The 13,453-nt window shown below is 41.1% G+C and overlaps 1 protein-coding gene across 1 annotated transcript in view; it reads right to left on the reverse strand.

The window, feature by feature from the left end:
* TTLL5 (tubulin tyrosine ligase like 5) overlaps positions 1-13,453 on the reverse strand; it is a 274,511-nt gene that overhangs the window by 247,821 nt on the left and 13,237 nt on the right. Inside the window, exons 4-5 of the mRNA XM_029952174.1 lie at positions 7,361-7,443; positions 5,631-5,737 (exon numbers count right to left, since the gene is read on the reverse strand). Of these exons, the coding sequence (XP_029808034.1) occupies positions 5,631-5,737; positions 7,361-7,443 (190 nt within the window). The remainder of the gene's footprint in view (positions 1-5,630; positions 5,738-7,360; positions 7,444-13,453) is intronic.

The following is a 13,453-nucleotide window of genomic DNA, read 5'->3' on the forward strand; positions in this document are numbered from 1 at the left end:
AAAAAAAAAAAAAGAAGCAACAAAGTCCAGCTCACACCCAAGAACACAGAAATTAGCTCAACCATTTGAAGGCAAGGTCAAGGGATTTGTGGACACATTTTAAAACCAACACATGTGTGATTATATATTTAACTTTATAAGAAGCTGCCAGACTGTTATCCAAAGTGGCTGTACTGTTTTGCCTCTCCCATTGGCAGAGTTTCAGGGTTCCAGTTGCGCTGTATTCTGACTAGCACTTGGTGTTGTTTGGTGTTTTTGTTTTGCTTTTAGCCACTCCAATAGGTAGTTAGTAGTACCTCATGTGTGTGGTTTTTTTTTTTAAGTTTATTTGTTTTTTAGAGGCAGAGAGTACAAGCAGGGGAGAGGCAGAGACAGAGGGGGGGAGAGAGAGAGAATCCTAAGCAGGCTCCACACTGTCAGAGCAGAGCCCGATGTGAAACTTGAATCCACAAACCGTGAGATCATGATCTAAACTGAAATCAAGAGTCATGTTTAACCGACTGAGCCACCCAGGTGCCCCACATCATGTGGTTTTAATTCACATTCCATTAGTGACTATTGATGTGGAACATCTTTTCCTGTCTATCTTCCTTGGTAAGAATCTGTTCAAATATTTTTAGCCCATTTAAGAAAAGGCGGGGGAGGGACTGCTTATTATTGAGTTTTCTCCCAGTCTGTGGCATACCTTTTCATTTTCTTAGAAGTGTCTTTCAAAGACCAGACATTTTAAATTTTCAGGAAGACCACTCTATCAACATTTTTCTCTTATGGATTGTGCATTTACTGTTAGATCTAAGAAACCTTTACCAAATCCAAGTGCATGGAGATTTTTCTCCTGTATTTTCTTCTAGAAGTTTTACCATTTTAGCTTTGACATTTAAATCTGATTCCTTTTGCCAAATGGATTTTGAGGGGATTTGTGAGTATTAAATCTATTCTGAAACATACTTTAAATATACACAAACAAAAAAGACTGTGTTCTAAGTTTGACTTTTGATAAATATATTCAAATTTTCAGGGTCCAGAAGCCAAATATGTCAAATAAGTTCTAGCTTCATAAAGCTTCATTAGCCGCCTGTGACTATTTGCTGCTAAAAATCATTATGAAACATTTTAGGAACACTAGGTGTTTTACATTAACTAAATCATAATTCTTTAATAGGACAAAAAAATCTAGATTACTCAAATAATGAAAAAATACTAGTATGCCAACTAACAAGTACCAAACCTGAAGAATTCTGGGAATTTTTACACAAAGATACCTAGAGGGCATGACCTTCTGAGAAATATAGCCTGAAAAAAAGGTTAGCGTACTTGAAAACAGGACCATTCAGGAAAACAGAAGATGTGGCTACCTTACCCACAGTTACAGGCCTACTGCCACACCAGTAACTGTCCAGCCTCTTCTAGAACTACATGGAACTTGCATCATCACTAGTAAAACAAATACCTCCGGGTCTGATATGTTTCTCCTACAAAGTGGCCAAGATAGACGTTACTGTTAGGCTACAATGATCCTATTGTAGTAAAGTACCAGATCACTAGGTTAAGAATCCCACTGACAACTACATTTACATCATTAAAAGATGGATGTGCAAGAGATAAAATTTTAAATAAAAGCAAGGAAATGATCACTGTAAACTTCAGGTGATGATTGCCAGCGACCAGGAAGTACATTCTGGAGCATGTCAGTTACTCTCAACTGGATTCATGTGTTCCACTACTGGTTTGCACTCAGGATTTGTTCCACTATTTAAAAACCATCTAAGAACCTTTACTGTAACCACGAAAAACTTACTGTGTCTGTTTCTCAGGTCTAATTTTTCACTATAATTTCTTAACTTCAAAGGTGGCTTTGCCAAGTGCGGGTATCACAAACACTTCTTTCTTATCCATCATCCTCTTCATATAAAGATACAGCAGAGGTCCTTAAATTTTAGATAAGAAGCATCTAGAAAGTTTCTTTGAAATTATTGTTCGTAGGCCCCACATCTCAAAATCCTGGGATAAAGTCTAGGATTCTGCATTTTCTACAAGTGTCCCAGGTGATTTTGGTACAGATGGTCTACAATACTGATTTAGCCTAGAACAGTAATTTCCAAACTTTCCAGATATAAATCACTTCACTGCCTTTTTTTTTTCTTAAGTTAATTTATTTTGAGAGAGACAGAGTTCAAGCAGGGTTGGGGCAGAGACAGAGGGAGAATCTGAACCAGGCTCCATGCTGTCCGCGCAGAGCCCATGTGGGGCTCAAACTCACAAAACTGTGAGATCATGATCTCAGTGGGAATCGAGAGTCAGACGCTTAACCAACTGAGCTACCCAAGTGCCCCATCCTCACTGCTTTTAAATATATAACTTTCTAGGTATATACTTACCTAGAAAGATTAACCACCTAGAAGATACTTTCTAAGTACACGCCTCCCCTGGGTATGGTGATTCCATGAATCTGCACTGGGACCTGTGAGTACACATTTTCACACAGTACCCCCATGATGTTTATCATCAGTTAGAAACACTGATGAGAGGACAAGAACACGAATGCCTTCTCCTACAGACGCCCAAGCCTAGGAGTCTCCAAATCCTTTTGCTTGATACCCCCCATAGAATTTTGGGAGACTATGTATCCTTTAAACTGTCCCAAATGAGCTAATGAATAATAAATCTTATTTTAAAATAAAATTCTAATTCTACCCTTTTAAGTATATTCAAGGAAATCAAAACAACATCAGGATTCAAAGGCCCCTGTACATTTAAAAAATGGTGTGAAAGAAAAAGCTCTTTTTGTCTCAATATATTTTTCACGTTTTAAAACATACTTTTTACTGAAGGTAACATATACACAGAGAAGCGTACAAATCACAAATGCAGAGCATGATGAATTTTGGTCACCTGTGGGCGCACCACCCAGACTAAACATAGAACATTCCCAGTGCCCAGAAGCCTTCTTCCCACTCCTGGCCCAGGCATGATCGCTCAGTCACCCTTGCTTTCACTTCTTCCATGATGCTTCCCCTAAAGAAGGGCTGAGCCTAACAGAACATACTTCATGCTTGCAACTCTTACATCACCATACCTTCTCTGTAGCAAAATATGCATATGAGTTAATAGGCATTATTTTCAAATTTCCTATGATCATTAGGCTACACACTCTTTGCACTGGACTGATTATCATGGCAACCACCCTAATACACAATTTATCAAAACATCATAAATATTATGAATTTTTATTGAAATATGTAGTATGCCCAGGTTAATGTCTCCATTCTGATAACTATGCCATGGTTAAAATGGGTATTAATGTTAGTAGAACTGGGTAAAGGATACAGGGTAACTATATTATTCTTGCAAGTTTTCTAGAAGTCTGAAATTACTAAAAATAAAAAGTTAAAAAATTAGATTCAGGAAGTTCACAATAATATTGGAAACATTTTAAGGGCCTGAAGCCTCTTGCATGGGAGTTCAGGTCTTTGGATTGAAACCAGGCGAGATAGAGCAGCAGAACCCGCAAAGAGCAGTGCATTTCGGTGCCGGGTTATTAATGTGCTCGAACATACAAGAACACCACATTCGAAGAAATCTCAAGAAAACATAGGTTCAAATTTACTAGTGCTGTTTAATTCTAAACAAAGATAGAATTCCTATACACCCACAGCAGTACTTCAAAATCTACTAAAGTGAGTAATATACCACAAACATGAATTAGGAATGCAGACTCCAGTGTGGGCTATTTCAAGGACTCTATAAATGCCTACTTCAGGGACGCCTAGGTGGCTCAGTCGCTTAAGCATCCGACTTCTGCTGACAGCTCAGAGCCTGGAGCCTGCCTCATGGATTCTGTCTGCCCCTCTCAGAAATAAATAAAACATTAAAAAAATAAAAAATTTAAAAATGCCTACTTAAGATAGATGTATCTGATTCCCTTCAACCATCTAAGTCACACATTTAGAATACCAAATCCACGTCTTCTAGACACGAAGGAAGAAAAATAAGGTTTCAGTTACTCTCTGCAAATGAAGCAGATGCATAAACAAAATTGGAACTTGTTGTGAACACTTAAAAACACACATTTACGCAAGATTATGAGGAAATTACTTGACTTGGACCAGGTATTTACACACAGTGACAAGAAAAAAGAGGACTGAAAAATTAAGAAATAAACTTCATAGATAAAAACGAGAAAAGTGTATGAAGTAATTGAAAGGAAAACTTATTAGCATAAATGAGTAACTAGGACTTAAGTCCTAGAAATAAACAAAATAAAATGAAACGTAACCACAGTCCAAATACAAAAAGTCGTACTGGATTTCCTTCTCTTCATTGGATGAGCTTCGTTTCCCTCTTCTCTACAAGGTCATCTATCTGTCTCTCCATGGTTGAGTGTGACTGCCAGAGTAAGGTAGCTTCACTCTCAGTTGTATTCCTATTTTCCTCTTCACACATGAAAACACTAAGAAACTTCGGTCACAAAAAATAACAGCTAACACTTCTATAGTGTTTACTATGTAACAAGCAAGCACTGTTCTAAATAGTTGAGATCTCGACATATTAAATCCTCACAACAGTCCAGTCGGATCATTAGCAATGAGGAAAATGATGTGCAGAAAGGTCTTGTTACCAAGGACACTGAGCAGAACTGGAATCTGGGCCCAGGTTATTGGTTATAGAGCCTATGCTCCTGGCCACTTGGCAGTATTGCTTTTCCAGGCTGCCATTAAAAATGCAACTGGAACTCCACAACAAACTATAATAAAAAAATATAAATAAACAAATAAAAATGCAACTGGAAGGAGTTTTCTAAACCAACGACACTCAATTCTTTTAACTCCCTCCTAATTTTGTGTTAAAAGTCACAAGACAGGGGCGCACAGGTGGCTCAGTCAGTTAAGCATCTGACTTCAGCTCAGGTCATCATCTCCTCGGTTTGTAAGTTTAAGCCCCACATCCAGCTCTGTGCTGACAGCTCAGAGCCTGGAGCCTGCTTCGGTTTCTGTCTCCCTCTCTCTCTGCCCCTCCCCTGCTCACACTCTGTCTGTCTCTTAGAAAATACACATTTAAAAAAAGTCACAAGATGACTTACTCTTAAAAATTAAAATTAATGGCCAATCAGCTGACAACTTGATTATGTCAAGTTTTATGCTTTTAATTCTATTAAAAGCAAAGAAATGGAAATCACCATCAAGGAAAAATAATTTGTCATTACCAGAATTCAATTCAACATCACTGGGCGGCGGGGGGCTGTTTGGAACCCTGGAAATGTTCGCACCCAAGGACAATGAACCATGTCAAGATCCTAAGAGGGCCACTGTTTTATAAAAGGGAAGAACAGGAGAAAGGAGGTGAGAGAGGGAGAACACATCCACAGGAGGGGCTCTCAAGCTGCTCAATTTTAGGCAAGGGAACCTATGGGATGTGAAATCCAGAAACAGTCTCCTTTAGAACCATCTAGGTCTGCAGAGGCCTTGAAGAGGCCTCCTGTAATATACGCGTATGGATATGAACACCTCGGTTTGATCTGCAGACCGCTGTGCTGATTCACAGACTTCTTTTTTTAAGGACATTATCTCTCCTGGCCACATGCCCGATGTCAAGTCCCTTTAAACAGAGCAAAGTAGTTACAAGAGCATTACCTGGGAAAGTGATTAACCTTTTGTGCTTCAGAGAGGGTGCGAAGTAGGAAGGGCTTCAGGTGGGATCCTGTCCACATCAGGTTATAGTCAGTGCTGCTTGGGTGAACCTGAGGGCAGATAAAAACATATGAAAACATCGGAGATAGCCTCTCTCCAGAAAGAGACATGGCAAGAAAGGCCAAAGAAAATTTTCACCTACAGAGCACAGTGCCCAGTTAGTATTTAAACTTAGTAAAATAAAAGCTGAGTACAAAAAACAGATATGATCAACTGTAAAGGATGGGATCGTGGGGTAAATCCCAGATAGGAAAAGCAGAATAAATGAATCCTTCCACAGAAGTCTGTGATGTCTCTTAACATTCTCACATATCAAAGTACAAGAAGAGGGCTCAAACCCACAACTCCCATCTCAGTGTGTCCACAGGTCCTCACAGATGCTGGGTATAAAGCACTGATCAGGACTGAAACCTTATCATAGTAAACAAACTTGGGATATCATTCATTCATTCATAAGAATGATTTTGTCTATTCATTTGTCTATTCATTCAACAACTATGTACCCTGTGCCTATGATGTGAGAGGTACCATGTTAGGCCCCAGAGATAAAACAGCAAGACAGGATATAGACTAGTATCAGAACTTTCAAAAAATGTCTATTTCAGACCTCAACCTAAGATAAGGAGCTAGCAACCAGACTCTTATCAATTATGTCAAATTATCTACAGTGTAAATCTGTCCAGCATTTTTGTCTGTTCCTTTTAATAACAATATCCCCAACTTTCCTAATTTTCCTTGGGAATAATATACCATTTGGTTTTAAAAGACCTTCAGTCACCCCGCTGTCCCCCTCACAAGACCCAAGCTGGACTAGTCATACTGTCTCTAGAGCGTGAGTCTTCACCGGAGAAAGGCACAATGACAATGAACAGAGCGGAGTCATTTCTATGGCAGTGCCTTGAAGAGACAGTCCCGAAGATTCCTATTCCCAGATCCCTGGAGCTGTTCTAGTCTCTCTCCTTACAAAGGTCTGCCTTTTCACCCCTTCGTCTGATTCTGCTATCCATCCTGTGTATAACTTACCCACAAATCCTTTTTTTTTAACGTTTGTTTATTTTTGAGAGAGACAGAATGAGCAGGGAAGGGGCAGAGAGACAGGGAGACACAGAATCAGAAGCAGGCTCCAGGCTCTGAGCTGTTAACACAGAGCCCAATGCGGGGCTCAAACCCACAGACCATGATATCATGACCTGAGCTGAAAGTCAGACGCTTAAGTGACTGAGCCACCCAGGCACCCCTCTTTTGGATTAAGTTAGGCAGAATCTACTTCTGTTGCTTGCAGTCCAAGAATCTTATTTCAGTATAAGACTATTCCCTATGGGCAGCTCTATCTCTATCCCAAGCCTAAAATCATAGCAAAAAAAATGTTTGGGGTTTTTTAGTTTAAAAAAAAGAGCAAGCAAGCGAGCAAGTGAAAGAGAGAGAGAGAGAGAGAGAGAGAGAGAGAGACAGAGAGGCAGAGGCGGGGGGGAAGGAATCTTGTGAAAATGTTTTCCATGCATTTCAAAGAGAAACTGGCAAACCTACTCAGAAATTCAACATAAGCTCTGCAACATCACTAAGCATAGATCCCAAGTACCTTCTAGAGCTGCCCTATTAACTGGTAGTCAGGCTGGATGTCTAAGATTTTCAGCTTTAGCGCAGATCAGGTGAGGTAGTAAAAATGAGCTTACTTCATGAAATCCATGGGCTGTCAGAATGCTGCGTACTAGGCGACTGTCTGTTCGCACAATCTTGTAAGACAAATGATAACGTTCTAAAGAAAAACAGAATCAAATTCAGTAATCAGAACGTTAACTGTAGACACAACAATAACCCGTAAGATGGTGGCTTGCTTAACTGTACTCGGTAACACTGTGCTACCACCCTTCCACTACGATTAAGTCGGCTAGAGATAATTTCAGATGAAGGGTTCTTAACCTGAGATTTGCTGGGGGTTCTTCAAAATAGATGGGGGGCAAAATGACATGTTTTCACTACCTGTTGAAATTTACCATTATCTTCAATTACAAATGTAGGCACAAAACAGAGCAGTGTTGGAAATACCCGTGACCTTGCCACCTATAGACACCAGGTATTTTAATATTTTTTTACAACTGTTAGCTATCTCAAGATATCCCTTCTCACAGTATGTAAAAATCATGGTAATTAACAGACCTCCTAGCAGACAATATTATTTAATGCACTAATAAAAATGCATATATGTCACAAATTTATCTTTTAAAAAATATTTTGATAATTATATCTCAGTAAAATTGATTGTTTATAATCCTATATATTTTTTATACACTTAAACATTATCCTGAGAAGAGACCCAAAGGCTTCCCTACACTGCCATTGCACATTTGGTCTACTGCAGAAAAAGGTTAAGAACGGATGCTCTAGGGATGCCTGGGTGGCTCAGTCAGTTAAGCGTCCGGCTTCAGCTCAGGTCATAATCTCACGGTTTGTGGGTTCGAGCCCCGCATTGGGCTCTGTGCTGACAGCTAAGAGCCTGAAGCTTGCTTCAGATTCTGTGTCTCCCTCTCTCTCTGACCCTCCCCTGCTCGCACTGTCTCTCTCTGTCTCTCAAAAATAAACAAAAAACATAAAAAAAATAAAAAAGACCAGTTGCTCTAGACAGTCCTGTGTCCAGTAATGCTGATTACCAGTATATCTTAGACCAGAGGATATAAACTGGCAATCCATGCCAAAACCAATCTGCAGACATTGTTTGTTAATTTCTCATTGTGCTTTAAAAACAAATTGAGCCTGGGTAGCTCCGTGTTGGTAGAGCATCAGACTTTTAATCTGAGGGTCCAGGGTTCACCTCTTTAGGCACACATGCACCTTGGGGTGCCTGGCAGTTAAGTGACTGACTCTTGATTTTGGCTCAGGTCATAATCTCATGATTCATGAGATTGAGCCCCACATCAGGCTCTGTGCAGACAGAACAGAGCCTGCTTGGGATTCTCTCTTTCTCTCTCTCTAGCCTGTCCCCACTCATGCGTCACTCTCTCTCTTCTCTCTCTCAAAATAAATAAACATTAAAAAAAAAAAGACTTTCAAACACCTAAATTAAAATATAATAATAAAAAATAAAAATAAATTGAAATACTGGGGCGTTTGGGCGGCTCAGTCGGTTAACTCTCGATTTCAGCTCTGGTCGTGATCTCACGGTAATGAGGTTGAGCCAGGCATCCTTGACACGTTACATGAATCCTCACAGAAGGCGACCAAGAACAAAGCAACAATGGAACAAAGCCCACCACGGGACTGGCTGCCTCTCTCGGGGAATCCGCGTGAGGACCCCACCTCAGGAGGCTCCGAGCCAGGCTTTCTGCAAGAGGCACAAAGGCCCCGTGAACGGCCACATCGATACTAAGCTCCATGCTCAGCACAGAGCCTGCTTCTGATTCTCTCTCTGCCCCTCTTCCCCCACCTCAAAAAAAAAGAAAAGAAAAGAAATATGATAAACTGAATTACTAACCTTCTGAAATTGGAGGAATTCATTTAAAACTCTTGATTTCTGGGCTCTCTTGCAAACCCTGGCAACCATGGGCTCGCTCGCTCTGCCAGAGCGAGTCCACGCAGGACGGGTAAGAGCTCCTGTCAGGACAGGTTCACACAGTCTAGCTCAACACAATCCCCACACGGCCCCTTCACTCGTTCACGTACCTGCCAGGCCCGATATGCATCCTGGGCTTTTGACCCCTGTAATCATATGAGACTTCTAGCTATCTTCAAACACTAACATTTGCTCTGGCCCACTAAATGCCGTCTCTTTCTGTGCGCCACCACAAAGTGTTTGAAAAAATTAGCTAAGACTTCTACATAACAATAATGTTTTTTCTTTTTTAAAGTTTTTATTTATTTATTTTAAGAGAAGGACAGAGAGAGAGAGAGAGAGAGAGAGAGCAAGCATGAACAACAGAGGAGGGGCAGAGAGAGGAGAAAGAGCAAGTCACAAGCAGGCTCCACACTGTCAGTGCAGAGCCCAACAGGGAGCTCGATCTCCCAAACCGTGAGATCATGACCTGAATGAAAATCAAGCGTCAGACACCTGACTGACTGAGCCACCCACGTTATTTTCTTTTTCTTAAGTAATCTCTATGCCCAACGCGAGGCTCACACTCACGACTCCGAGATCAAGAGTCACATGCTCCACCAACTGAGCCAGCCAGGCGCCACGTCTACAGAAAAATTTTTTGGAAAAGACTGTATACTGAACAATTTTTGAATGAGTAGAATACAAAAGCTTATGGACAGGCCTTAGAGCAAAATCTATAAAGATAAGCCTATAGTTTTATGCATTTATGTGAGAATATCCATAGCCCAGCTGCTACTTGCCCAGCCCTGGCAAGAACACCACGCAAAGCAGACACAGGAAGACGGGAATGAAAAGACCAGACACGCCATACTTCTCATTCTTGTGGCAAACTCCGAAAGCCCAGTCACAGGGCTCTCCCGATGATCAATCACTATTATGTTGTCTTTGCAACACTGTTATAAGAAAAACACTTCAGAGTTGTATGTCTTCACTCTGGCGCAGACTATAATTTAAGAAACAGGACAGCACACTGCTTAAGAGTTTGTCTTCTCATTCCAGGTTGGAGAAAGAAAGCCCAAGACAGGGCTGGAATATTATGCCAAAAGAGAGGAAAGTGCTCAAAAACTGGGAACATGTCATAAGATTCTCAATGAATCCAAATGGACCACAAGGATCTCAGTGGCCAACTTTAAGACAACTTGAAAATAAAAATGAATTATGACAGAGATAGAATATAATTCTATATTCTATATATATATTTAAAGAACCCATGAGTCCATACTGATAAGAAAGTAAGAAGGAATACTGGTTTTCCAATGTTGCTATAATCAACTACAACGCACTTGGTGGCTTAACCAGCACAAGTTTGTTGTCTGACACTGTATGTCAGAAGTCTGACACGGATGTCATCAAGGCAAGAGGGGGGCTGCATTCCTTTTAGGCTCGGGTAGGGTCCATTTCTTTTCCTTTTCCAGCTTCTTGAGGCTGCCCCCATGCTATGGCCTATAGTCCCCTTCCTCTATCTTCAAAGCCAGCAATGATGGGTCTGATCCTTCTCACACAGTGTCAATCTGACTCCTCTTCTGCCACCTTCTGCTACTTCAAAGGACCCTTGTGATTAAGGTCAGCTGATTAGCAACCTTAACTCCACCTACAAGCTCAATTTTCCATTGCTATGTCAGGTAATGTTTTCACAGGTCCTGGGGATAAGGAGGTGGACATCTTTGCGGGGAGCAGGGGAGGACCATTATTCTGCCTATCAGAGGAGGGAGAGCTCTTCTGTACAGAAAATCCAGCTTAGAATTGTAGAAGGAAAGAAATAGAGAATCAGTATTTCACAGAAACCATAAGAGGTAGTGGTTCAGACTAAAATCAACGGTTACCATTGAGAGACTATTAGGAAACAGGATATTCAGGCATCTCAAAATATCATTCCAGGAAATGCTTATACCAAAGGAGAAAGGCAACCTTCTACTGAAGCAATCTGGTGAACACTATTCTCAACCAAATGATGAGGGGCAGCTGGGTGGCTCAGTCGGTTAAGCGTCCAACTTCACCTCAGGTCATGATCTCACAGTTGGTAAGTTCAAGCCCCATGTCAGGCCCTGCGCTGACAGCTCAGAGCCTGTAGGCTGCTTCAGATTCGGTGTCTCCCTCTCTATCTGTCCCTCCCCCAACTCATACTCTGTCTCTCTCTCTCTCTCTCTCTCTCTCAAATATAAATATTTTTTAAAAACCCAAATGATGGAATTTGCCATCACCAATAATACAGTGATATCACATGCTTCCTAATGTAATATAGTAGGACACACTATGCAATAGTCCTGCAAAACTCTACACCTGAATCTAAACATGTACAAACAATCCCAATCCTAAACAAGGACGTCTGCAAAGCAGCTTGTCTAGAATCTCTAGAACTCTCAATGCCATGAAAGACCAAAAAAAAAAAAAAAAAAAAAAACCCCAACTCTGGGAGGTGAAAGGAGAAATAGGAAAACTAAATACAATCTTTGATTTGGTCCTAGACTTCAGAAAAAAAACTAATAGATATAAAGGTCAAAATACCAAAAGGTTGGAACAACCAGGGAAATGAGCATTGGCACTGTATATTAGATAAGGGTACTTTACCAGTGACAGACTGCCTGAGTGTCCTCTCAGTACCGTGGTGATACAGAGGATGCCCTGCTCTTAGGGATACACTGCTAAATAAAATACTAAGGCATCAAGTACGTGAACTAATTCTCAAATGGCTCAGAGACAGAGACAAATGTTAACAGCTGGTGAGCACGGGGAAACAGTATATATGCATTCAATGTAGTGTTCTTACAGTCAGTCAAGAGGTTTTTAATTTTTCTAGACTGAATGTTTAGAAAGTGAAAGAAAATCTGGTCTCTTCATTATGTTAACTGCGATCTCCAGCTTCTCCATTTCTGCACATGCAAAAGCCACAGCATCATCAATGCCGCAGACCACAAGTGCACTTGATCCCGCACCTGTTCCGCAGTGAAGGTCCTGCGGCACCAGGCCAGGGGATGGAGTCAGGAAGGTGTGTGGAAAAACAGAGAAAGACCACCTGGAGCTGGGGAAGGAGGGGGAGCAATAAGAAAAAGAATATGTCTCTGGAGAGGAACTACCAAGGGTTCAAATCCTGCTTCTACCACTTCCTGCCTGTCATCGTGAAGAAATGATTTCCCTATGGTCAGTTTCCCCACTTGTAAAACGGGGTTGATAAGAAAGGTACTTACCTCATGGGGTAGCTCAATTAATGCAGTAAAGCTTTCATAACACTTGTTGCTACACAGTAGCATACAAATTTTCATAGAGTAAAAAAGTAAATGTAGAAAAGTAGCTATTAACACAAAGTATCATATGTAATAAATTATGCCCTTTACACAGCAAATTTAAAAACAAAAATGCTACTTATACTTTCTCCTACTTCTAACACGGGAAAACACAATTATCAGTGCACTCAGTGACCTGATTCTCACAGTATGTAAGTAGTGAGTAGTGACCAACTACCTCTAATCCATGCCAGCTAACTAACTAATAACCCAACTCCAATACGCTGCACATATTCCAAAAGGGGAGTGCGAGAAAGACAGGGTGGAGTGACATAAAACAAGTGTGACTGCTAAGGATTTTAACTCACATTCACGTTCTGGGTCCGATAATGCTGATTACCAGTGTACTGTTAGACCAGAGGTTATATATTGGGGACCCAAGGGCCAAATCCATCCAGCCTGCAGACATGGCTTGTTCAGTCTTTGTGGTGTTTTAAACATAAAACTGAATTAGTCACTAACTTCTTAAAACTGAAAGAATTCATATAAAAATCGAGATTTCTGGGGCTTCGTTTGAAAACCCTGGCAACCCAGGCCTCCGATCCCATGGCAAGAATCAAATGGAGGCTTGCAACTATAAACTGAGCCAGTCCCCCAACTGCTCAAGAAATAACCCCCTGTTCATATTTCCTTTCAAAAAAACAAGAAGCAGGGTATGGTCTGGTCCCACTAGCAAACCGCCTACCATCCGATGCCGGAGCCTCCACACACGCCCCGTACGACCACGGAGTTTCCTCTCCTCCAACCACTCATGTGTGTATCCGGGGGGCAACCTCGTGCTAGGAGGACTCCTGGCAAATTCCGGGGCAGGCAGACAGCGGCGCAGCAAATGAAAACAAGGAATCCATAATCTTAACCGTCCGCACAGAAACACCCAGAAGTGATGACATGGCCCA

The sequence above is a fragment of the Suricata suricatta genome, chromosome 9 (genome assembly GCF_006229205.1).
Source record: "Suricata suricatta isolate VVHF042 chromosome 9, meerkat_22Aug2017_6uvM2_HiC, whole genome shotgun sequence".
Lineage (NCBI taxonomy): Eukaryota > Metazoa > Chordata > Mammalia > Carnivora > Herpestidae > Suricata > Suricata suricatta.